The 27,913-nt window shown below is 35.5% G+C and overlaps 1 protein-coding gene across 9 annotated transcripts in view; it reads right to left on the bottom strand.

Moving 5' to 3' along the window:
- TBC1D19 (TBC1 domain family member 19) overlaps nucleotides 1–27,913 on the bottom strand; it is a 207,103-nt gene that overhangs the window by 40,095 nt on the left and 139,095 nt on the right. For 5 of the 9 annotated variants that reach the window (XM_063663584.1, XM_063663585.1, XM_063663588.1 and 2 more), the window contains 6 exons: nucleotides 24,819–24,903; nucleotides 22,697–22,741; nucleotides 22,011–22,091; nucleotides 7,393–7,425; nucleotides 3,472–3,581; nucleotides 1,176–1,267 (listed from right to left, as the gene is read on the bottom strand). In XM_063663584.1, the coding sequence (XP_063519654.1) occupies nucleotides 1,176–1,267; nucleotides 3,472–3,581; nucleotides 7,393–7,425; nucleotides 22,011–22,091; nucleotides 22,697–22,741; nucleotides 24,819–24,903 (446 nt within the window). Of the gene's footprint in view, nucleotides 1–1,175; nucleotides 1,268–1,306; nucleotides 2,767–3,471; nucleotides 3,582–7,392; nucleotides 7,426–22,010; nucleotides 22,092–22,696; nucleotides 22,742–24,818; nucleotides 24,904–27,913 lie in introns of those variants that run through there. The other 4 variants (XM_063663586.1, XM_054485276.2, XM_063663590.1 and 1 more) reach the window with 2 other exon arrangements.

The raw sequence follows: 27,913 nt of genomic DNA, 5'->3' as shown, positions 1-27,913 counted from the left end.
GCTCAATGTAAAATATTTCTGAATCATGAATAGAATTTTGTTTTTTAATGGCTATAAAGGAAAGGGTATCTACTCAACTCAGTATTATCAATGGATGATATGAGGTATTATTTTATAAAGGCCATCTCTAAGATGTCTGAAATTCAATGGTACTTTATAAAAAGGAGATTATATATCTACCTATCTCTATCTCCATCTTGATTGCTATCTCCATCTTTATAATCATTCAATCTTGAAACAACTCTGCAAGGTACTAATTCTCTTGATTTTTAAGATAAACAAACTGAATTATATTAACGTAAAGAAATTGAGGCTTTGATAAATTAAAAAACTTCACCAGGATTACAAAGCTTAACAGAAATGGAATTTGAGTCTGGATTAAATTTCCACCCACTGAGCTATCTATTTGCTACGGATTCAAGAGTGGAGAAGACAAATACTATACTATTCTATCTCCCACTACCTTCTTTTGTGGCCTCAAGGAGTTAATACTTTTTTCAAATATGCCCTCCTTAATAGGAGAAAATAGCTGCACAGAGAAGACAGGAAGAAAACATTGATAAACCATTTGGAAATCTCTCTTGCTTTAGACATTTTTTTTTTAAAAGAGAGAGATAGAACCAATAATCTTGAAGTCCAGAGATACTATACATATTCACTTATAAGTCATACTGAGACCAATGAACAAAACTCAAATTTTAGGAAGGAGAAATCACAGTGCACAACCATTGATAGGTACCTGATTTGCTTTCCTTTCACAAAAGACAGCCAACTTTAACTTTTATAGTTTTCATAGGTTATTCTCTGATAAATGTGGCCTATATTGAATTAAGTTTAGTATGATCATGTTTCTCAGGTAGTATTTGTTTCCACAAATGTTTGCTTCAGTTTTGGCTGACACCTTTCATTATGAATAGAAATTGGTTCATTTTGGTGATTCTTGTACCAGACACAAAAATCCTGGTAAATAAGACTTTATTAGGATTTTGGCAATTGTTTCAAGAATTTTTGGCACAATGTTATTACAATTTACTACTTGATAATTATAGTTTTATTAGGAAAACTGTTAGCTTAATTTCTCTGAAAAATTACATATTTGCAAGTGCTCTGCAATGAGGAAAAAAGAGCTTTCTGTGAAACTATCTATTCTTCAATTAGGAGAGAAAAGTACTCACGGTTGAGCCCCAATTTCTCGTAGATGATAAAAGAGTTGGGGAAGATAAGTTTGAAGAAGAGTTTCAAACAGCAGACAGAGTGACACAATACCCTGGATACAATAATGAATCATAAGAGAAATAGATATTTTAATATTTAAAAATTAACTATGCCAACAAATTATTCAAATGGAAAATGAGAAACTATCAACATAATTTTTCTTTATACTGTTTAAGAGTCAAAAACAGGAAATGTATTAATGGATCTCTAACATTGTGTTTAGAGATAAACTTTATCCTCTTTATGTATACTCACACATACAGATATGCTAAGGAGCCTCCCTTTTTACACAATATGCTCCCCACATAAACCAGTATGTAATATTTGGAGAGTCCAAGGAAAACATCACCTTACAGAAAACTTATTACTTTGCAAGCCACGTATTATTACTCAGCCCCAGCAAAATTAGTTTTTATCTGAATGCATTCCAGTTTCCAGTTATTTCCTAGTGCTATATAGCCACCTTCACTCTCCCTCCATATGTCCCTTCCCCTCCAGCCTCACTCACTAGGGAAAATACTGCCTGCTTTTCTCACTCTTTCTTTGAAATCTACCCCCAGGAAAAGACTAGCAGCTAGCTGCTTTAAATTTGCATCAGAAGTTATTGAACAAGAATGTTTGATTACTTAGTATACACATATTTTTTAAAACTAAAATCTACTGTTTTTAAAAGGGCATTATTTGTAAAGTACAAAACCAATTTAAGCAGATAGTTTTTCAAGTATGTTTATTATTTGACAATTCTGAATAAAGTCTTTCTTGCAGCTTAGCATTCCTCAGAGTTTATCTTTGTAAGGAAGTATTAATCCTCTTTTTGCGTTTCTAAAGAAAAAAAGACTGTCATGGTTCCAAATAGTTCAGTCTGGCTGCAAGCCAAAAAAGGAGGTGACTGCCTGTAAGTTTTTACTCCACTGAATCAAAAAAATAAAAAAGGACAGAGGCAGGCCTGGCTCAATCAATTTGCTGAAAAAGAATACCCAGGGCCACCAGCATAGAGATAGACAAGAAATACCCAGAGTTGCCCAGTGCCAGGCTTCAGTGCTCTGCACAGGGAGAACACCATGGGTGTGTACTATGCAGCCAGGTTTTTAAACTCTGAAGCATAAAATGGCATAGAATATGAGTGTAGAAATATGATACTTAGAATTGAATATTAGAAAAGAATTATTAATCTTAATTCTTGGTCATATTTCTGATTATTCCAGATTAAATATTAAAGTAAGATAAGAACAAAATGAAGTTCTCTTAGAGACAAGAAACCCAAGATAACTGGTGTTGCTTCATTTGTTTATCTGTAACATCCTGGAATTCTGTGATTTGCCAACTTTCACTAGCAATGTATGAGAGCAAAACTGGAGATGGAGGAAGGTGAAATAGGAATATATACGCTTACAATGGGGGGATAAAGAACAGCTATTTAATTTCATAGCAATAATATAGTTGCCTCTTTGGGGAAATTTAGTAGCCCTGACATATATTCCAATTGAATGTTTCACCTGGAGTAGCAGTCATGTTACCCACAGCAGGTCCAAAGGGGGAAAAAAAGCATAACTGAAATAAAATAAATACTGCTCTTAGTCAGGTTTATGGGAACGGAAAAAAAAAGATATGATAAAGGAACAGCCAAAATAAAACAGATTAAAATGTTCAACTCCTAAATATATGCTTTTCCTTGATTCTTATATTGTAGGCCAAAGGATCATTTTATTGAATACAAAGAAAATATGTACTATTATAACTGATAATTAGCCAAATATGAAATTGGCAAACAAGTGACAAATCAATATTTGATTTTCATTAACAAAGAAGAATGATGATGATAATTATAACAACAACGGCCATTTATTTACTGAACACCTGTGAGAAGCCAAGCACTAACTACACTGAGTGCTTTGTAGACTTTTCTATGGCACTAGAGATAATATATTATTTACTTCATTTCATAGATAAGAAATCAGAAAAGAAGGTAGGCATCTTTGCTAAGAATAATAATACAGACATTCTAATTTTTTTAATATGTAAAAGAAAAAATCATTTAAATTTAGTTGACAAGAGACTTTTTCTGTTTAAATTATTACCAAAATATTTAAATATCAATTTCATCTTCTCTGTCATTTTTGCAATAAAAACACATTGCTTGACATCACAAATTAAAATTTGTTGCGTTAGAATTTGAGTAGAAGACTTTTTCTTAACGGAAAGAAAGAATAGATTACAGTCCAACCTAATTTGATCGAGTTTTTCTTATGAACTTACAGAAGGATGAGAAGAGATGGAATGGAGTCTGAAGAAAAAACGCACATACATCTCACGGAATATCTGATATAACTTGGAAGGTTCATGGTATAGAAAACAAAGTGGTGCAACTGAAAGAAAAAAATTAATTTATAATACTGCAGAACTACTAAAATGTTAAGATAAATTTATAAAATATGTCATAATAAATCACTATTTTATAGTAATCATATACACTCACAGACAAGTTTAAAATCATACTACTTTTTTTCATTTTGAGAGGGGAATATATGTAAAGTTCAAACAGCCATTAAATATTACAAAGAAAGGAATATATTACAAACTATTATAATCCCAATTTAACAGATGCCTAAGAATGACATTATGGAATTATACAGAAATATGAAAAGTTCCAAGTAACTTATAAAAACTACATAAGTCAAATCTCTCCTTTTTTTAATTGAAGTAATAAGAAAATAACAACCAGGCAGCTTATTTTTACTTTCTCTCACAAAGGATTCAGGCCACATTTCAAAATGTTTAATTTTGGAAGTCAGGTAAGTAAAATAGATGATTTATGACTTTTAGAATCATGGTTTTCAATTAATTCAATTTGAAAGTAAAGATTTTGAGTAATAGCTGTATACTACTGGTCTTTATCGCTATATCCCCATATATATTCATCAACTGAAAACAATCCTTAGGCAGAAAGGATTTATTTCTCTAACGAATGTAGAATTGAGTGCCCCCAGTTTGTCGCAATTAAGCACAGCTGGGTCAACTCAACCAGACATCCCACAGTCGAATGTCAGAAAGTCCTAATTTTGGATTGGCGACCTACCTGAGCATGTGATTATTCTACATGGACAAAGGTGGTCATGCTTTCCATCTTTTCAAGCCTTAAGTATTTTAGGCAGCATAGAGATAAATTTATAATGCAGATAGATACAACTGCGTTACCTAAATATTAATTTTAACAAAGAATGCCTTACAGGGTAATTTCAAACAATATGTATTGGACAAGTAAGAATTTCTGGGGCTCTATAACCTGTTGGTAATGCTCTGAGGGCAGTAAGCACTAAGTAAGCAAGGAAGTCAGTGGGCCAGTTGAGCTCTCTTCTTTTTGACAAAGTAAAAGGAAAAATAGTAAAATATTTTAAATTCTTTCAAACACAAAAGTTCAATTTTCTGGGATAAAGGGCAATGCACAGTATTACTGATAAATAAGTCATTAAAAATGAGCATTGCAAGTGAGAATTTTTATTTTTTCTGAAGGGCAAAAGAGAAATCACTTTTGGGGGTAAATATCTAAATTCATATAAAAATAAATACTTGTATATATATAGAAAAATGTATATACAATATGTATTGTATATAAAATTTAAAAAAGACAGGTATGTCTATTTCAAGACTAATTTTTAAAACTTATTTTATTATTAAATAAATTGCTACTTATAAAAACAGCCCAAATTAGGATATTTCATATATTTACAAATAGTAACTCATGCTCTAATTGCAATAACAACCTAAGAAACAACAGTGTGGTACAAATATATGGTATTATTATAAATCTAAGACTAAGGTTTGGAACTTCTTTATTTTTAAAAAATGATGCATATTTTTTCCTCCAATTCTTAGATATTGATATGTGAAAACTTATAACCTGAATCTGAAGATGTTATGGATTCAGTAATTATTAATGAAAATTTCCAGTGAATAAATGAAAAAAGAATTTTAAAATAAGCACGTTTCTACGAATATATGCAATATAAAAGAAATTTACAATTAGTTTTTATTCAAGATATCACAGTTGTTTATGTTGAATTCCTTTATATAGCTATGAAATGGAAAAGCTTTAGTCCATTAGAGATTTTATGTAAAAAAGATCCTACATGACTTAATTTTTAATTTTAAGCATCCTTTCCTATTTGGTTCTTCCATAAAAATAAATTTAGCTAATTATCTTTTAAACCCATGAAAGACTATACTGTAGGAATTTATGACACCATAATATACTATACACCTACAATAAAACTTCATTAATCTGCATAAATAGAAGAGCAGAAGGTATTTTAAATTAGAGAAGAGTTCTGAGTAAATTTTTAAATAAATTACTATCTTTTGGTTTCCTTTTTAATGACAGCCTATCATTAAAGATCTGTAACAATGTTGAAAAGAGATAAGTATTATAATTTTAAAGAAATATAGTAACTAAAACTGAAATGGCAAAGTACTAACTAGAGTTCCTTAGGGATGATTTGTGATTATTTTTGTATACTGGTTCTAAATAAGTGGTTGCTGGTAAAGTTTTTGGGGATGTTTAAAATAGTTTTCTAAAATAGTATAAATAAATTCTATATCAAACATTTTGCATCATTGTTAGCAAATGCTTTCCCCTTGGGTGTATAAACTGTAGCCTATTTAAATGACCATAAATGTGAATAGGCAGAGGCTGAGTCAATGATATATTTTAAACACCAGAAGATCTTGCTAGAAGATTTAAACTTTCATGACATCAAGTATCCTCCAAATCATTCAAGTACAACTTCCAAAAACTATTTACTTGAAAAATTTTTACAGTTGAAACTATTAAAGTAGAAAGATAAAAAGTGAACATTTTTATTATTAGATGTAAAAATTTATATTATTAATCTTTTTTGGTTTTCTATTTTAAATTCTTCACATATATAAGATAAATATGCTGTAAGGTCTCTATAACGTTATGTATTATGTTATGAAATTTTGGTTGCCCAAGAGAATAAAGCTGAGTACCCTATAATTCAAGCCTGTGACTAACACCAAGCATAGCATAAAGTCCCTAGGTACTTTGACTCTTTTTCATTGAACGATAGTTTTATATTATGTCATTCACCATGACCATCTGATGTTGAACACTGATGTTTACAAAAAAAAGTGTTTATTGCAGATTCTTGGTACAAAGGCAAAACATTAATGTATTTTTGTTCATTCTAAAGGTAGGGGGTAGAAATAAAGTGTACAACAATCTTTAATAAGTTTATACGTAACACTTGAAAACTTAAAAATTAAGTGGCATTAAGGTGTAGAGAGTTCTTCCTTTTGCTAATCTTCATAAGCTTCTTGCATTCCTCATTTAATGACACATGAGGCCTCAGAGACACTCAGAGCTCTCAAGCCTGCACATGCATCTCCCACGTGTATCTCAGGTGACTGAATGCTCTGATGTAATTGTTGCTGTGCATATAAGTAGCCTGGAGAAATCATGAGCTCAAACTCAGTATTATCCCTTCCTTAGCATTCTTTCTGACCTATTATTTTCAAAAAACTCTTAAGAGAATTACTTTAGGAATTTAAGCAATCTGATTTTACACCTATTAGAGCTAAATATTAATGTGTATCTCTAGTTTCCATTGGACTAAAAAATGGTAAAGCACAGGACCATTTTCACAGTATGTTCTAATTCTAATTTGACAAGCAATCACCACCTAACCAATTATGATGACCTCTTACTTTTAATATTTTAAAATTGGACATATAAAAATACTAAACTCAACATTTTATTTTATTTTTTAGAGATAAGGTCTCGCTATGTTAACCAGGCTGGTCTTGAACTCCTGGCCTCAAGTGATCCTCTCATCTCAGCCTCCCAAAATGCTGAGATTACAAGCGTGAGCCACCACGCCTGGACTATTAAACTCAACATTTTAAAATGTTCATAATAACTTGTGGCTGATTAGAAATAAAGTGGTGTTCTTTTTGTTTAATTTTCTAATGTGTAATAAAAATAATAATTTTAAAAAATTAAGCCCCTTTGGGGAACTAGCATGCATTTCACTTTATTTTTTCCTTTATTGTTTTACTATAGTAAAACAATTATATCTGTCAGTCATTATTTTTTAAATTGACAGATAACATTGTATGTTTTTATTGTGTACATTATGATGTTTTTAAAGCCCAACTTACCATACATTGAAAATCCGTGAAAAGGGATAACACCTAAAAAAAAAAAGGTATTTCTTTTCAATAAGTAGTAGGCTTACTGATTATTAGGTAAGCTTTAAAAGATTAAAACTGAAAATAAAAAGGTTTTCTATTTTTGTTTCAACTTTGTTCATAAATGTCAGAAAGACTTAGTGATAGTAAACAATAAAAAGATATTTTTAATACCTTCAGAAAAGTAAACTAGAGGCTTTAAAACATATATCCAGTTAACATCCTATTAATACTGAGAAATCAAAGCTTTGAATATATATATGTGTATATATATGTGTGTATATATGTGTACATACATATACACATACACACATATGTGTATACATATACACATACACACATATGTGTATACATATATACACACATGTGTATGCATATATAATATATACATATGTGTATGTGTATATACACACATATGTACATACACATATATGTGTGTACATATGTGTGTGTATATATACACACATACATATACATATACACACACACAAAACAACAGGACAAAAACATAATGAGACAGATCACAGAATTAAGTTTAAGAACTAATTATAATGGTCTCAGAAAGTCAATAGATTATGTCCCTCCTGAAACAACTTCACTATGTATATTAGAATCGAATATGCTAAAAGATAAGTGAGCTTTTCAAGGCACTTCTTGAAAACATTTGCTTTACAGAAAACACTATGGGTGTTAAGTAAACTAACTGAAAATTAATCATGGGATAATGGCTTTAGAAGAAATATTGGCAGAAATACGATACAAATTCAGTATAATCTTTGGCAATAATTACACAGAAGTAAAGTACACATCCTTTTCAAAGAAATACTCAAAACCTAACTTGGTGTGCTAAATGTCTTCTCACATTCCAAGTAAAAAATTTGAATTTGTACAGCTTAGTTCAAAACAGAAGTTTTGTAATATATACCACCATATAGCTAACACTACTAAATCAGGTTGCAAACACAGCACAGAAGAAAGCTGCTAAGTTACATTTTTGAAAAATAATATAGAAATGCTTTATTCATCTGACATGTTCATAGGCAAAAATTTTGTGCTGGCGGTCATATAGAGTGAGTTCTAATAAATGATAGTTCAGTCTTAGTTTAAAACATGTCCAGCGATAGAAGCATTAATTCCCAATGCAACTCATTACAATTTTGAATGGGTTTAATTTGGAAGGAGCTATTTTCTTATAGTGAGCCAAACTCTGGCTCCCTGAAATTTCTACTTAGTATCCTTAGTTCTGACCACAAAGGTCACACAGAACAAATCTAATTTATCTTCTATGTGAAAATGTTCAGAAATATTTGAAGACGCTGTTCTCTCTCCTGCCCCATCACCATCAGGATTTCTTGCTCCAAGACTTTATTAGTTTCTTCAATTTTTCCTGAGATGAGGTGGTCTTGAAAAGCTTCCCTATTTTATTTTCTTCTAACCAGTTACAGTTCACTGCAGTCCTTAAAGTGAGGTGACTAAAACTTCTAATCATTTTCCCTCCCTACACACCCAACAGCTAAGACAGTGTTCTTGGACAGTTGTTCCTGGACTTCAGTAAAGGGTTATATTTTTATCTCTATTACATTTCTTCTTTGGTGAACCACTCCAGTTAGAGATAATAATCCTGAATTCTTATTCTGTTATCTAATGCATTCTCTAGTTCTCCCGATTCTACAAAACTGAAAAACTTGATAAGTATACTATGTCCTCATCAAAAGCAATATAAAAATGCTGAACATGATGGGGTGAAGACTAGAATTATCAGTAGAAACTCCTTTCATATTGATATCAATGCATTAATCAGCAACCTGTTGCGATAAGGGCATGGACTGGATGTCAGACAGACTTGGTTGGGTTCATCCGGTTCTATCACTTAAAGAGTGTGTTTGTGTGTGAGTGTGTGTGTGTGTGTCTTTGCATATGTCTCTTAACTTCTCTAAGCTTTAGCTTCCTCATCTGTAAATCAGAGATAACGCCAGAACTCACATAATATGATTAAATGAGATAACAGTTGTAGCTTAGCCATTAATAAATAGCTTAGGGCCTATACTATTTATTTAAAGAGCTTAGGCTATTATTTATTAATAAGCAAATGTTAATTGTTGATGTTATCATTTACAAGTTAGTTCGTACTTCTTTGTTGTTTCTAGAAGCCATTTTATCAAAAATAGTATGAGAAAAGCCAAATTATTCTGAACTGGTATGCCAGGCCAACCATCTTCAGAATTTTGTGCAGCACTGCTTTAAGCTCACAAGTTAAAATTCTGAGGATCGACATTTTCTCTAGTCTTCTAGCACACAGATTCATGTTCTCCAACTTCTGCTGAATTTTATGTTGTGTATCAATTTTCTTATTCCTCTCTATGATTAGCCACCACATTCTTTAAAAATTTCCTCCCTTTTCAAGTGTTTAACACTTAATTGTAGACTTCACTTTCTCCTCACTAGGAGGCTGATGCCATTGACATGAACTCCTTCCTTTGTCTGTTCTTCATATTTCATCTGTTTTCTCACTTACAGCCCAGAGGAGGATGTATCCTTTTTCTTTTTCACCCAACATCTTCACCTGTGCTCTCAATCGTGTTTCCTTGACTTTCACAGTGACTGGCAAGGAGCGGTCAGGTTTGCAGCTTGTTTATGTGTGGCCTGTGAGCTAAGAATGGCTTTTACATATTTTAAAGGATTACTTCAAAAACAACAAAGAATAATATGGGACATGGACTGTTTATGGCCAGCAAAACATGAAATATTTACCATCTGGCTGGTTAAATGAAAAGTCTGCCAAACACTGCTGTGGACTCCTGCCCCATCAACCATCCCTTCCCCCTTGCTGCATGTGCATCATTCCACATATATGTGCTGTGTCCCTGTGATGTGCCAGACACTGTTCTAAGAACTGTAGCTGCCATTTGATTAGGGACAAAACAATCATAATAAAAATAAGTGAATACATGTCAGGTAGTAATAAGTGCTATGAAGAAAAATAATGGAGAGAAGGAGGACAAGGCCAGGCTAGGGTGGAGGAGGACTTACTGATAAAGAGCCCTGAAGCTGTGGAGGTGAGAATCATCTGACAAGGGTGACGTGGAAGCCCTAGCTTCATGTGATGATTGTCATAAACAGGGTTACCTTTACTAAGGGCAACTGGTCTTCAGCTGGATAGTGGTGGGATCTGCTCTTTACTCCTCTAACAAAGCAGAGTAGAAGCAAGGAGTGGGTGTATCTTATCAAAGTAATCATATCTTTAGTCTTTCGTATTTCACTGCATCCTTTCAGCCAAGGATGTTATAAATATTCTTACACATAATAAGAAGAAGAAATAAGAAAGAAGAAGAAAAAATAGGAAGGAAGGAAGAAGAAGGAAGAAGAAGTAGTCAATTTTTTTTCCCGGACCCTACTTTCCCATCAAACAAATCTCTAATCTTGCTCATTTTCTCGAAGCCAGGCTTAATTTTTTTTTAAACTATATTCACTTCCTTTACTTCCTTATTATGTATCCTCAAATTCTCACAAATGGTTTCCCATCCCTACGGACGTAACTTCTGATTGCCAAATCCAGGGGTTTCCCTTCTTTGTATGTTGTACTTAATGGCCTCACAGTCAAACTTGAGTCTACCATGGCATTGATGACACGATGCAGATTGGGCTTCTTGTCCCACAGAAACTTTTGCTGCTCAGTTTTTTGTGAGTGTTTGTTTTGTTTCTGGCAGTTCTCTCTTCTGCGCACTCCTTCGATATAGCTCTGAGACTCTGTATACTTGTTTTCTCTCTCGCTCTACCAGTATTCTCATTATTAATGCATAATACCAACCTTAAAAGCCTAGTATCCTCAGGCTCCTTCTGGTCTCTATTTTTGTAAATGACTCACCACCTCCCTAGTCATTCAGGGAAGAAACTTTTGAGTCATTTTTGCTCTCTAGTTCTCCCTTAGCCCTTATACCTAAATGTGATTACGTACCTCTCCTGTCTCTTTTGGATAATGACCACTTAACTCTTCAGTCTTCATTCCTCCTCTGTACCCCACAAGCACTGCTCTAATCCCTCCAAATTGATCGCCACCCCTTCAGCCTCTGGGTGCAAGACAAGGGCTGTAGGCAATGTTCTCCTCTACCTCTGGCCCTGGCCCTGCCCTACTCGTTCATAATTTTAAACAATAATCTTCCTAGAAAGATCTCCCTGATAGCCTTGATCCCTCCCCCTAAGCAATTCATTAATCGGTCCTCTTCTTTCAGTTGATTTGCCCTCATTGATTGAGGTACTACTCCTTCACACTGTGCAATTCTGACTCCAGCACTTTCTACCTGTGTACGCTTATGTACGTTACTTAACCTGCTTCCTCATCCAAAGCTGCTTTTAGACTAAGGCACAGGGGCTTGAGCTGAGGGCTCTGTGACCCTCCTCCGGCTGTACTCCTTACCCAGAGCCAATGTTTCTCCTTCCAGACCACATCCGAGGTACCCAAGACTCTGAAATTCTGAGCCCAAAGGCTCCTAAGACAGCTTCCAGGGCCTGCATGTTCTCTTTGGTGGGGAAGAGAAGAGAAGAGAAGGTATACACCTCCTGATACACCTGTATACCTCAGGACAGAGAGGTGGCCAAAGGCTGGCTATTTGTGGAAACTGTGAACAGAGGTTGGACCAGGCTTCTGTCCATGAAGCCTGTCCAAGGTGTGAAGTGGAGCCGTAGGTGAGAAGTGGGTGGGGATACCACAGGCTAGGGAAGGATGAAGAGTCTGATAATTCTGAATTCAAACCTGGCCTTCCAGACTGTTATCAAAGTATATGTGTCAAGGAAAGAAAATAGCGTAGACTTTATCAGTTTATGAGTCTAATTTATAACTTTTAAATATTTTGACCTATGGTAGGTGGACCTCTATTCGTTCTTCTGCTCTGGGCCCTGCAAAGGTTGGAGAGAAACTTGCCTTCAACAATCAAGTGGGAACAATACCAATGAGGTGGTGAGGATTAAATATTATAATATATGCAATATGATTAGCACAATATTTGATACAAAGTCAGTACTTAAGAATTGCATTCCTTTCCCTATCTTACTGTCTTTTAATAGTTTTTTATTTTTTTCTCTCCCAGTAGAATAAATCCTTTGAGCATAGGAACTGTTTTTTATTTATGTATCTCTATATCCAGAGACAAAGCACAGTGCCCAGAATATAACAGGTACTCATTAAATGCTTGCAGAATGAATATATGCATCTGTAGGGAGTCTACCTCTATCATTTTTTAACCTTTTATTTCCTTCCCTACTGCCATGATCAGAATTCTGTCCCTTTTTTTAACCTTTTATTTCCTTCCCTACTGCCATGATCAGAATTCTGTCCCTAATAAACTCTTACCTATGGTTCTGTAAGAGTCTCCTAATTGGTATCCTTTCCTCCAAACTCTCAGTTCTCTAACTAGTTGTTGAAATTAGAGAGCTCAAGTTATCTTTCAAAAATATTAATGAGACCATGAAGGAGTTCTCTACCTCCACTGAGGATTTTCCACTATTTATCCATCTACCAAATATTTGCTGAGCTCCTACTCATCTAATTAACAAATATTTAAAAACCTACTCTGTAGCCTCTGGAGATATTAAAATAAATATGACATTGTCCCTGTATTTATAGAGCTCACACTCTAGCCTTGTAATATAGGCTAAGTGTATACACAATAAAATTCAAGACCTTTGATCTGGCCTTAAACATTCATGATTATGTCCTGCAACCTGAGCTACATCTGCCTCCCCCTTGGCATACTATCCTAACTCCATATACTCTGTGGTATAGTCACACTAGATTATTTATCGTCACCAGTATCCCTACAGTTTGATAACTCTGAACTTGATAATTTTTTATTCTATTTAGCCATCAAAACCTTACTAAGGTCAGTTATAACCTCAGACAAACATTTCCTGATCTCTTAATCATAATTAAATGCTCATTCTTCTGCATTCTCATGGCACTTAGCTCATATTTCCAACCCTATGATTTCACTATGTTTTGTGTTATAATTAGCTGTTTAACAGGTTGTTCCTGAGGATAGGAAATATATTTTATTCATCTGAGTATACAACTCATGGTGCCACATACATAGTTGATGATATACATCTTTGCAGAATGAAGAGATGAGTAAATCATAGATACAGAAGCAGCAAGAGAAGTATTGGTCTCTAGTTAGGAGATCAAAGTTTAATTGTGGGCTTAACACAAACCAGCTGGGTAACCTTAGGAACATCATCAAACCTCCTGAGCTTCAGTAACCTGCCTGACACACAAGGGGACTATGATTGCCTCTGATGTATCATCTAACTCTAAAATTAGAGGTTAACAATTAAGTCTAGAGGAAATGCGAAAAAAATTGTGAGACTTGAAGAAAACAGTACCTATAAAGACTTTCCAACAGTAAGACTCTTTTTTTTTTCTTTTTTTTGAGATGGAGTCTCGCTCTGTCGCCCAGGCTGGAGTGCAGTGACACGATTTCAACTCACTTCAAGCTCCGCCTCCCGGGTTCAGGCCGTTCTCCTGCCTCAGCCTCCTGAGTAGCTGGGACTACAGGTGCCCACCATCATGCCCGGCTAATTTTTTTTGTATTTTTAGTAGAGATGGGGTTTCACCATATTAGCTAGGATAGTCTCAATCTACTGACCTCGTGATCTGCCCGCCTCAACCTCCCAAAGTGCTGGGATTACAGGCGTGAACCACCGTGCCCGGCCAATAGTAAGACTCTTTAACAATTTAAAGGCCCTTTGCATTCTAGAAACTAAAAAAATTAAAAACCAGATTAGAAGGTCAATATTCCCAATGACACTATAGCCACCAGCTTCAGTTCCAGGGACCATCTGGAAGGAGAGCTCAAAAAACATTTCTTCTTCAAGACTTTCTCTATATTCTTTGGTTGAGTCTCTTTTTCTTCCGCCTGTCTTTTCTTTTACCTTCCTACTGCCTCTGCTGTTTCATGTTATTTCCTTTACTAATTATAAACTTTTAACAAATAATTACAAAGTTTATCTGTCTTTTCTAACTTTTCTACAATAAACATGTTGACATGTGAAAGAAAAACTCAGAGAAAAAAATAAGTTAATAAATAGAAGGCATATTTTGATGCCTTATAAAAGTGTAAGTACATATTATATCTTTCTAAATACTAAATCTCAAAGCAGATTGCTATTATATAAAAACCTGACAGCCTTACTTAAAAAACACTTTTGCCTTCCTCTTTTAAGCCACTGCACTGTGGAAACATTTCAACAAGTGGCTAAGGTAGTCAGAAATGAAGACATTATTAATATTTTCATCTTATAAAAATGTTTATTAAGGATCTGCTAAGTGTAAGAATACCCTAGTCAGGACAAGGCACTTTTAATAAGAAAGCTTACAATAAATTAATTAGTGAACTATGAAGCAGCAAAAAGGGATGCAAGTATTAAGATGAGTCATGTTTAACCACTTTTACTACATTTCCCCCAAGTTCTGAAATCTATAGCTTTTCTTTAAGTAGCTAGGATACAAGCTGTTTGAAGAAAGAACTGTATTTCATACTGTGTATTATCTTCAGCATCCAGCACAGTGTCTTCCGTAAGTGAGATGCCCAGTAAATGTTAATGATGGAAATTTGAGCATTTATAAATATAATCAAGGCTTATAAATAAAATACTAAAATATAAAATTCATTTATAAATAAGTAATTAAGATATAGGACAGAAAGCTTTTGATAACTCAATGTTGAAAGAACAAATGACCAAAGAAGTCATACAGACATGAATTTGAATCCTGTGTGACTCTGGGCAAGTTACGAACCCTTGCTGAAACCATATTTTCATTTCTGAAAATGGAGATAAACAAGATCAACTTCATTGGGTTGCACTACAAAGCACAACGGAGTTAATTTATTTAAAGTGTGCCAGTGTAGTGTTCAGTCCACAGTGGATGCTCAATAACCCATAGTTATTTTATGCTCTCAGAAGGGAAAGTGCCACATTAACATATCAGCTTAAACCTAAGAAAATCTTTTTTTGTCAGTATCAGATAAAGGCACACTTCAGCTTAGCCAAGATTAGCCTGGGCTTAAGGCTCCAAAAAAAGGCTACACAGTCCGCTTTGTTGAAGGACAAGTCAGATTCTGGCAAACAAAATCCGGAGGCATAAGAAGCAGTGAAGAATCCATTAACACTGTAGGGTGCATACCACCTAGAACATTTCTTTAATCTTAGAGGTTGTTATGTTCTTGGCTAGTTTTTCGAAATCCTTCCCTTTGCCTCTCATCACTTCAGCCTTTCAAGGGTCAAGTTTCATTCACCTGGCTACCACCCAAGAGCATGTTTCCAGCAGGCGTCAGGATGCTTGGGGCACATCTCATATCTGGCCTCAGAGTTCTTCTACAAGTCTGCTATGAGTAATTATTTTCAGATTCTAGCCTTTCCTTATGCATCTGAAGAAAGTCTAAAATATTAACTGCCTATTCCACTCAATGTGAATAACTTTATAAAGTGATGATTTATGGGCCTTTGACAAAGCTCAGAATGGCAAACATTGTCAACTAAAATAAATCTTAAACTAGACGAGATAAAAATAGTAAATATGACTCAGAAAATACCCCAAATATTAACATGCTTTGCACTTATTAAATATTTTCTCTTCATTTCCTCATTGTCTCTATTAATACTTAGCATTTATCGTTGTACCATAACTCGCCCATCTGATTCACTTCAACTTCACTCCAGCTGAAAGCATATTATTACTTAGTACAGTTTATTTAATTCATTTGTTGAAGTAATCATTTCCTCTGTTTATTCTCATTCCACATGTAGCCTACAGGTCAGTAAGAATAGAGATTGGGACAATGATTAAATTGTTTTCTAGTTATTTCCATTATTTTTCTGAATTAGAATGTCACATTATGGTTTTGTTACTCTATTTCAGTAGTTAAAATTTCACAAAACATCGGAACATAACCATATTTAAATATCAATCTGAAAATCTTACTATAAAATTTCAGTGAGGTTTTCATTGAAGTCTAAAGTTATACCTTAAATGAATTTTAGAATATGAGATATTTTATTTAATTAATATGGATGACAAAGTACATTGCTATTTATTAATTTGACACTTGCAAGAAGATTTAAAATGATGTACTTTGATTATTTTTCTTCTAAGAGCCTTATCTAATCTTCGTTGTAAGAGGCTGTCCAGTGTACTGTAGGATGTTTATCAGCATCCCTCTCCCCTGGCTGACAACCAAAAATGTCTTCAGACATTGCCAAATGTTTCCTGATGTGTGTGTGTGTGTGTGTGTGTGTGTGTTGAGAAAATTGCCACTGGTTGAGAATTACTGCTCTAGAGTACTGAAACTGCCCTACCCAATATTCACTGACAATTGTTTTCTTCTGTCATGTAGGAAACAAATGGTATTAACAAATTTATGATGGTTGTTTATCACTTGTAATTAAGTCAGTCAGATATATGTGTATTTTTCCTACAAGTCTGGTTTCCTTGCTTCTACTCTTATTCCTCTGTATTCTATGTTCATTCTCTTATTTATTCCCTCATTTATTCAATAATGTTTACTGAGCACAGACTTTATGTCATGCATGATTCTAGGTGCTAGATATGTTGGTCACCAAAACTACTAAGGTCCTTGTTCTGTTGGAGCTTACATTCTAGTGACACTTTTATTCTACACAGTAGACAGGATGATCGTTTAGAAGTATTAATCAGGGTTGGGCATGGTGGTTCATGCTTGTAATCCCAGAAACTTACGAGGCTGAGGTGGGCGGATTGCTTGAGACCAGGTGTTCAAGACTAGCCTGGCAACATGGTAAAATCCTGTCTATAGGAAAAATACAAAAAAAATTAGCCAAGCATGGTGGTGTGCGCCTGTAGTTCCAGCTACTTGGGAGGCTGAGGTGGGAGGATCACTTAAGCCCAGGAGGTCAAGGCTGCAGTAGTTCATTATCGGGCCACTGCATTCTAGCCTGGGGAACAGAGCAAGACTTTGTCTTGGGGGGAGAAAAAAAAAAATCATTAATCAGGAATTGGAGGAGAGATGTCACTGAGAAGAGTGGAGTAGGAAACTCCCAAACTCCATTCCTCCATTAAAGCAATGGTTAAGCTGGCAGGAACTGTTAGAATCAACTTTTTTGAACTCTGTAATTTAATAAAAACTTACAACCACCAGGGGAATGTTTAATGAAGAAAGAATTTTAGTAAGAGAGCATATGGCATTTTAATTTGCCCACCTACCATACCCTACTCTCCAACTTGGCAGCAGCCATGAAGACCATGGCTCACATTCCTGATGCAGCTTGCTGGTACCAGGGGGATCTTGTATCAAAAAATTGTGGTTGTGTGTTTTGACCTATATAGTAGCTAACTGAGGGACTGGCTCAGGAGATTGCCTTCATTTTATTTGCCTCATCTCTGAGTTTTTTCAGGACTGACATGGCCTGCCAAGAGGCATTTGTCAAAAGCATTTAAAGGAAATATATACTAGCTGCAGCCACCTAGGAGAAGGAATAAAAGATGGGAGTGGTGGTATACAGACTGAAAAGCCTGGGAAGAAAGAGGCGGGGAAGGAGCTACTTGGGGCATGAGGGCTTTGGAAAGCATCTGTGTATACAGGGGAATCTAAAAAATACCCGAGAAGACCTTAGGCTCCCACCTCTGACTGCCTTTTAGGCTCTGTGCAAGCAGGAAGTGAAGGCTAACATAGAGTTGTAAACGGCCTGGCTAAGCCTTGAAGGAGTGCCCCAATACCCAGCCAATCTGCAAAGACTGAAAGAGTGTTTTTTATTTTTGGTTCTAGATATTTAAGAAAATCTCTGTCAAATCACTAGCTGACTGTTACTCTAGTAAAATAAAGACTTCAGTGAGCATACAAGATGAAAAATATCTCTACAAAAATATCTGTATAAAATATCTTTATAAAAATAATTTAGAAAAGTCACTAAACAACACCTAGAACCCACAACAAGCAACAACAATGAATTCTTGGGGAGGAGGACACAGAGACTCCCCTTTCCAGTGATATCACAGTATAATATTCAAATTATTCCATTTTCAACAATAAAACAATTACTAGGCATGTGAAGAAATAAAAAAGTATAACCCATTCACAGGAAAAAAATTAATAAAAAATCCCTGAGGAAGCCCAGACATTGGACTTACTAGACAAGACTTTAAATCAACTATCTCCCTAACTGACCTAGCTCCATCTACGTCTTCTACCTCACCTTGTATCAGTCAATGCTTTGCTCACTATTGCCAGTCACACTGGCCATCTTGGTGAGCTTCAGACCATCAAGCTTATTCCTGCCTTCAGACATGCTGTGTACTCTCTTCTGGAATGTTCTCCCATTTCATTGCATAGCGTACTCCACATAGTCTGTCTCTGTTCATATTCCATCTCCTCAGAGGCAACTTTCCTGACTACTTGATCTAAAATGGCTATGCCCATCCCAACAATTTCTGCTCCCTTTCATTGTTAAGTTCATCATTCTTTGAAATTACTTTCATTCATTCATCCTTTGTTGACTGATTGATGATTGATTGATTTTATGTTCCCCTTACTAGAAGGTAAGCTCCTTGGCAGCCGGTACTTTATTTGTATCATTTACTGTGGATCACCCTCCTACAACAGTGACCTAGGCTAAATAAATATTTATCAAACGAATAAAGACAATTTATATGTGTTGAATAACAACAAAAAATTTTAAAAGCTTATAAAATTCTTCTGAGAAGTCTCCCTCAGTTCAGAAATTTTGCTCACTAGCTGTTTGGTGAATCTACTAGAGGAAATCTGTCCATCGGTGATTCTTCAAATGATGTGAGAGAACAAAATGTCTGATGCCACCATAGCCTGTCATTTCCCTCCCAGGGAAGGTAATCACAGGCATGTTGGGGATAGTGGTGAGAAAACCTCTGCCCCCCTGTAAGCACTGGCCTAGTCAGGGAATGAGAGTGTGTCAGTGAACTGCAGGCTAACCTCTATGTGTGGTCCCCTGAGACCAAGAAAGCCAGAACAGTTTTGGTGGTAGTAGTGACAGAGGTGTCAAGATTTCAAAGTAATACTATCTTTGGCAGAGGTTCAAAACAGGGTGGGTAACATAAAAATGCTGCTAAGTATTGCCTTGAGCTTAAAAAAAAGCGGGGGACAGTAGATTCACTGGTCTTTGTCTCTTCTTGTTCTGAAACTTCAGAATCATTGCCCAGAGAAAAGTGTCCTCCTTGATTCTGGCAAGTTCTAAAACAACCTGAGAGGAGAAATGATTCTGTAGAACTAAATTTATGAACAGCTGTGGGCTTATCTCACTAAGGATTAAACAGTTTTCATTCTACACAAAAATCTTTCTAGAACCTATCATATACATCCTCTACCTTTTTATTACATTAACTACTTTCCTTTCTTCCCAAATTCACTATAATGAGCTCAGCAACATCTTCTGAGGCAGTAGGGCATCCTGATAAGAATGTTGCTTCTGAAGCCAGGCAGCTTGGATTCAAAGTTTGGCTTTGTCACTCACCTGTTGGGCAGGTTAACACTCTATGCCTCAGTTTCTTTATATGTAAATAGGGATAATATTAGTACCTTCCTCATAGGTTCTTGTAAGGACTAAATGAATTAATATATGTCATATACTTAACACATTGCCTGGGATATAGTACTGCTTGGAAAATGTTTGCTGCTGCTGCTATAACTATACTGTTACAATTATTACTATAGCAAGATTTTTTTTGGTGTGTTGAGCTCATTATAAAGATGTTAAATTATAATATGCTGCAACTTAGTGATACCTTCTTAAAGGGCACAGCGTTACTAGCTTTTACATAAAATGGCCCCAGACTGATTTGCTGGAGTGGTCTAATACGCTGTTTTATAGCTCCTGTATTTTCCTTTGTGAAGTCCCCTTTTTACTTCTCACTGTTGTTGCTATTTTTTCATATCTATATCAGCCTTTTCCATGCTTCTATTTTTGCAGGAGGCATAAAAAAGAGTTAACCAATTTGTTAGACATGTGTGTTAAGTAAAAGCTAATATATTCTAAACTAAGTTGAAAAAACACTTCTATGGATGGAGAGAAGAACTTGAGTCCATGGACAACTCTTTTGGCTATTCAGAGGTATTTTGTTATTGTTTCTTGCTTCTTAGATAAAATATAAAAAGTTACTATAAAAGTAAGTTTCTGGGATAATAGATGTAACAATGGTAATACATAAAGTTAAAATTAACAAACCTCCAATTGAGTTCAAATAAATATTCATTACAGTCCTATTACATGCTAGATACTGAGGCAACAAAAATGAATGATATAGTTCTGAACTACAAGAAGCTTGCAATTCAGAGGAGGAGATAAAGTATAAACAAACAATATCAAGATAATATAGCTAGAGATATCAAAGAGTTTAGACCAGGTGCTATGGGAGTGTAGAGGAAGGCCCTTTGCCTAGCCTGGGGATTCAGGGAAAGCTTCCTGAAAGAGGATCGTGCCTAAACTGAGCTCGATGACAGCCACGTGAAGAAAGGTTAGATGGGCTATTCTAAGCATGGAAACATGAGAAGTGAGGAGACAGGAAGCAGCATAGTGCTTTCGTGAGAGTATGTAGCTGTGGGTATAAATAATAAATAGTTTGATACTGCTGTAATTAAAAATGAGATGGGAAATGGTGGGAAATGAAGCTAGGAGGTAGACTATAGGGATCAGACTCAAGAGGTCCTCATATGTCATGCTGAGAAGCTTGAATATCACTTGTTAAGAGATGGGAAGCCATTAAGAACACTTTGAGAAAAATGGCAATTTGCAGATTTTCACTTTAGATGTATAACTCAAATGAGCAGTGTAAAAGACAGCAAAACTAGAAAAGACTGTAGGAAGAGGGACCAGTTAGATGGTTGTTGCAATTAACAAGCTAGAGATAGTAAGAACTGAAAGCAGACAAGGCAGCGGGGATGGCATGGAAGAGAGGGTTCCAGATGTATTTGGAAGATAAAATTGGAAAGTCCTGGTGACTTATTAGATTAGTTGGGGACAAGGTGGAGAGAAATCTAGGATGGCCTTGAGTTACTAGGAAGATGATAATTCAATTAACTGAGAGAGAAATAGGTGGGTTTTTGTTTTTTGTTTTTTAATTTAGTTTCTTCTTTTTTCTTTTGGGGGTGGGCATAAGAAGATAAAACAGTGAGTTCAGGCTGGGACATATTAAGCTTGAGGTAGTTATGGGAGAGGTACGAACTGGATATATTTTAGAGTAATTAACAATAGACAGAATCATAAAAGCAAATGGCAGCCCCTAGATAAAAGTAAGAGAAGAGAAGAGCAGCAGAACAAGAGTGAGATATTAAAAGAGGGACAGAGGTAGATGGCCCATGAAACTGAGATTCCATATTGAGAGATACACGGAGAGAACAGCGCCATGAAAGCCAAAGCCATGTATGAGTTTTAGATATAGTGATCAGTAAAGTTAAACGCACTCATAACAGCTACATTTTCTGAGCACTCACTACGTCAGGCACTTTGTGGTTTTATATACCGTATATCATTTCATCTATTATCCACATGGTACAGATGATGAACCTGAAGTTCAGAGAAGTCATGTAACTTACCTAAGGTCATAGGGTAAGCTGGCAGAACTGGGATCTGAACCCAAGTCTGCTGGATTACAAAAATCCATGTTCTTAACTCTGCTGGAGTAAAAGAACTTCTTCAGGATGCAACTTAATATTATCATAAGGACTGCTATATATTGCTTTTCCAAAAAGCATATCTTAAAACCTGTCTAGTTATCTCAAAAGAATATTTATATCTAATGAGGTCATTATATATTTGATCACTTTATAACATCAAAATAGGTGATTTCAGTGATACCTTTTAATAATCTTTTTGTTTCATAAATACTACATTGGTCAAATTATGAGAACAATAAGGTGCAATACAAGATAATCCACTCAGTTGAGTAAAGCCCAGCTCCAACAAACCCAAAAGGAAGGTCCTCGTTGGACTAGCTGGTGTTCTTCACAGGAAAACGAAGTGCCTTGGACTTAGATCGAAGCATACTCAGCTTTCTCACAGGTTTACTGTTGGTCTCAGGGAGAATCAGAGACAGTATGCATAATTTAGCACAAACCTACCACAAATGTGGAAGATTTCATTAAATTATACATTCTATGGAAGGTTTATTTTAGATAATAAATGATTATCCATTAAAGAGAGAATAAGAAAGTCAGATTTTGATTATAAAAGTTGTAATTTTTTCACTTCCCACTAGAGGAAGCAATAGCATTACTCTTACCATTTGGTGGGTAAAAGACAGCATATTCTTCCAGTCCTAGTTTTCCTATAAGAGAAAACCATAAAGGATTTCAATATGATTAAGTAAATAAATCTTTAAAAATCAACTTATTTTGTGAATGTTCTAACAACAGAATTTTAAAAACTACTATAAACTGATATGTCATTTCGTGATATGGAATTAACTTAAAAATGTACCAGCCAATCTTTTGATATTAGCAAACCCTTTCATCAATTAAAGTAACATGAACATAAGCACAACGGAAGCGACACAAAACAACCAAAAGAACAAACGCTTTCAAGTTCCTTAGGCACTTAAGAAGAGAAGTACCTATTTATTACGCATAAAATTGTTTTGCTAATTATAAATAAGTCTAATCTATTCATTAAAGCAAGTCTTAAGCTTTTTAATACTGTGTTTACACTTTTATGGAATGTGCTGAAAGTTAAAAATTAAATGACTAGCTGTCTGGTGGTCATATTTTCTGAATACCAAAACAGTTCACATGATTTCAGAATGGGGCTGAATATTTGAAATCAGAATTGTCCCAGAAAAGTAAAGTATATTCACAATAGTCAAATATTTAACGAGTTTTAAAAAGTATCTTTCCTTTAAAACTCTTAAAAGTTCTCAGTTTTTTCCATCTTCCACTGAATATCTTTAAATAGCTTTTACTTTGACAGTTTTTCTAACACTTTGGAGTTTATTGAAAAGTCACTTGTATTTTTATATTGGGCTAAGAGTAATATTTTTAGTTAAAAAAAAGTTCTTTTTATTCTTGTTAGGGGTGGTGACAGAGATGAAATGAAGAATAAGAAGTGTGAGCAGTTCAGGTTAGGGTGGAGACAAAAAGGATTGATCTTGTGAGCAAGAAGAGAATGGAATAATGAATAGGTAGGTAGGTAGGTAGATAAAATTGATTACTGGGCTAGGTGCTGAGAGGCAAACATATATATGTTCCCTCAACCATGTGGTTTATAGTCTAGACTAAACATGAAACATTAGGGTATATTTGCTAACTTTTCTAGCACAGACTTTAAGTGTTTAGAAGTTCAGAGGAGAGAGAAATGGATGATGGGTTGGTGGACATGGTGAGGTACTGGCTAGTTCTTCAAGGACCTATGATTTTTAAGGTTGGAAAGTGGGAAGCCTTCCACATGCAGGGACTATAGGGAGGCTAGAATGAATATGGGGTATTGTGGAATAATCAGGGAAGCAAAGTTAGTTAGGTTAGGACAGTATCAACTGGTCAAAGGCCTTAAAATCCTGGCTGAGTTTAGAGGTGAGCTCAGTAGATAATTAAGTTTACAATCAGTTTTTCAGCAGAAGACTTAAAGAAACAAACAAAAGGTTTCCATAAATTCAATTTAGAAGCAATGGACCTAAGAAAACCTTACGTTAGGGGTAGCTGAAATCCAGCACAAGGTTATGTGGCCTCTCCTAGGGTAAGAGGTGGAGGAATCAGGCAGATAGTTCAGACATAAGAGATACAGGAGAAACAGTTTGTTTTTTCATGGAAATGGCAGAATGACCATACACAATGAAGTCTGAGCTTTCAGTGTTGGGTGTTCACCATTTAATAAAAAGGAAAAGTTGGGAAGGGCATTCAGCTGAAGTTAATTGTATCTTCAGATGATGGCAGGATATTGATATTTTATAAGCAGCTGGTGATAAAGAGGAGAAAAATAACTAAACTAGAAATTGGAGAGCTAAAAGCATATAAATTGTATCAAAGTTTTGAGTGTGGTGGAGCATTCTGAGAGAAGTATAGATTGTTAAAAAAAAGTAGAAAAAGCAAATCTGTGTTATAAACTTATAGTTAGAAAGAAAAAGAAAAGTCAACAGTTATGACATAAAAACAACAATAAAGGGTAGAGCACACAGGGAAGACAGAGAAAGTAACTTGAAATGCTGCTTCTGGGAACCACTTTCCCGTGATTTGTGATAAATTACTTGGGCACTGATTTGAGGTATGAAAGGACGATTACGGTCATCTGAGAGAAATCTTAAGTAATTTATAATAAAATAATTTGGCAACACCACTATCTCCAAAAATAAAACAAATATTCTTGGCATGATTATGTAAGTCTTAAATACTTCCTTAAAATTATTAAAAATTTACCTCTTATGTATGATTTTGGTGGCGAGGCACTGTTGAATGCAAAGTGACTCAACACAGATGTATCCCGGGAAAAACAAAGTAATACCTGAATATAACATTGGAAAAAAAATAGAAATTAAGCACTATTATAAAACCAGGTAATTCATTATTTCCTACTCAGGAGGCATCCTTCAAGTTCAAGTACCATGCCTTGCAGTGGGAAGAATGCCCTTTATTGGTATACCTTTGGTAAGCATTACAGTGGGATGCCAAGTTCTTCCAAAGAGTTCTCACCATTTGCTACCTCAACTTTGAAGAGCAGAAAATGCAAACTGCTAACTAACGTTGACTCTTCTCTTGTGTTTTCTATCTGGACAAGAGAAACACCTGGGGGAAATTTAACAGATGAAAAATGTACGGAGAAGACCCTGAGTAACTACTGTGACATAGAGCAATTTGGGAAGTGCAGGAAATGAACTTGACTCATACTGGGATGCATCAGGCAGTTAGGCATGTCAGGGTGGGAGGGAAGGCAACTCGTGGTACTTAGAAAGGATAGCAGCAGCAGTAGAACAAGTGGTTGCCTAATAAAGGGTAGAAGCTAGCGGTCCTGACCAGTAGGGTAGAGTATGTCAACTCTATGTGGAGATGAAAATAGGCACGGTAGAAAGTCAGGATCAAGGATGTCCATTAGGAGGTACTAGATTGAGGACACCAGCCTGGAATTTGGCAGCAGGAGTCCAAGACCCAGTAAGGCCATTAGTGACAGGAAACCTGGGTCTCGGTATTAGAAGACCTGGGATTCTAAAAATATTACCAAGAAAAGAACTCAAGATAACTGAAAAGGCAGAACAGGTGCACAGAGTCAGGCTGAACTAGCAACAAGAGTGAAGGGAGAGGAAAAATCCTTGTGTCCAAGACACAAGAAAGGGGATACAGCTTTGGAAAAAAGGATAGGTAATGGAGATTGGGCATCAGTTAGGTTCACTGGTGGAATGCGTATCAACCACTGCCACTGCTTTGTTTTCATTATATTTTAAATGACTACATAAGTGGTACATGTTAATGACAAATTTAGAAATACAGAGTATTGGCTGGGCATGGTAGCTCATGCCTATGATCCCAGCACTTCGGGAGGCCAAGGCAGGAGGATCACTTGAGCCCAGGAGTTCAAGACCAGCCTGATCAACATGGTGAAACCTCATCTCTGTTTAAAAAAAAAAAAAAAGATTAATTTTAAGAATAAAGAAATACAGATGATCAACAAAAGGGGAAACAGCCATAATCCCATCAGTCTTAATAATTTGAGGTATATCCTTTTAGACTGCTTTTTAACATACTCATACATATAATTTTTTCAAACCAAACAGGATTATACGTAGTTTCCTTTCACTATTGTAAGATAAATATTTCTTACACATTTTTATGTTGCCAAATATTCCACTGTATGAAAGAACAATAATTTATTTAACCTGTATTGTTGTTGAACATTTAATTATTTCCACTTTTCCCCAACTACAAACAACACTAGAGTGAATTTACTTATGGCTAAATATGTACACCTTTAGTTATTTAAATTCCAAAAACTGGACCACCTGTCTGGTCAATTGCTTTGGGCATTTTTAATTGAACGATGCCTCTCCCACATTTTCTCTATTTACTTCTACCTGACTCCTGTAAGATATAAGATTTACCTACACGTATTCAACCTGCCATACCTTTTACTTACTTTTATCCCCCCTGTTCCATTCTGGATGACTTCCTCAGATTATTTTTTAGTCAGTTCACTAATTCTCTTATTCTGCCCCTACTATGCACCAGGCACTGTTCCTTGTGTTTGGAATACATAAAAGGAAACAAACAAAACACCTCTTTTATGGAGTTTAATTATGATGGAGCAGAATGTGTGTGATAAATAGCAAATATGATAGATAATTACATTATATAGTATATTAGGTAGCAAGTACTATGGAAACAAGATAAAGGGGAACAGAGAAAGAGTGGGTGACACTTTAAAGAGGCTGTTCAGTGTAGGCTTCCTTGAGAAGGTGATATCTAATCAAAGATTGAAAGGAGTTGAGAAACTTAGCATGTGGATATATGTGCAAGAGCATTCCAGGAGACTTGTTAGGAGACTATTGACAGTGGCTTTCACTAAGATGGCAGCAGTGTGTGGCAGATGTATGACACACCACCCAGAGATCGTCCTCTAGGAATGAAGGACTGACTATAGCAGCTGGTAGTGCTGTAGCAAATAGCCCTCAGCAGCCAGCTCTTTTCATGGACTACCTCTGCTGGAGAGAGCTATTTTGCTCAAATATCAAGGTCACACCCTTTTCCTGAAATGGCCTATATCTGATGAAGAGGATGGAAGGGAAAAAGGTCTGAAATTCTTGTCCCCAGCTCAGGATGGGTCTGACAGTTTATCCCATCTTTAGACTCTCTGCAGCATTGGCTGAGGGTTTCATTTAAACTGTATTGCAGCTAGAATTGTCCTTATGCTCAATCCTGCTTCATTCACTGCACTTCTACATGTGTTGATTCCAAGAGCACTCGCTAATAAACCTTTGGTATGCTTGTCTCCATCTAAATTGGCTTCCCTGGGAACCCATCTTACAATACAGTGAAAGTGGGGAAAAGTCAGATTCTAAATACACTGTGAAGGCAGGGCCAACAGGAGTTACTGATAGATTGAGATAATATTTTGGAGAAAGACAGGAGTCAAGGAGAGTAACATGTGGAAGTTGAAAGTAGAAGGATGTTTGATCTTAGCAAGTGGAACACCTTTAACTGAGACAGGGAAAGTGGCAGGCAGAACAGTTTGGGGAGTGAGATCATGGGTTCATTTTTCAACATGCTAAATTTGAGATGTCTGCAAGACATCTAAATGGAAAAATTGAAGAGGTAATTGGAGATATTTGTATGGAGTATAGAAGAAAAGTTTAAACTGAAGATATAAATTTGAGAGTTATCAACATATAGATGGTACTGAAAGCCACAAAATAGGTGAGCTTGGTGGAATCATCAAGTGAGTGAGTGTAACTAGAGAAAAGAAGACCAAGAACTGAGACTTGAGGCATTCTAGGACATTGGAGAAAAGAGAAGGAACCAGCCTA

This window comes from Pongo pygmaeus, chromosome 3, assembly GCF_028885625.2.
Source record: "Pongo pygmaeus isolate AG05252 chromosome 3, NHGRI_mPonPyg2-v2.0_pri, whole genome shotgun sequence".
NCBI classification, from domain to species: domain Eukaryota; kingdom Metazoa; phylum Chordata; class Mammalia; order Primates; family Hominidae; genus Pongo; species Pongo pygmaeus.
Note: the sequence above shows the minus strand (reverse complement) of the source record. Positions and strands in the feature narration are given on the sequence as shown.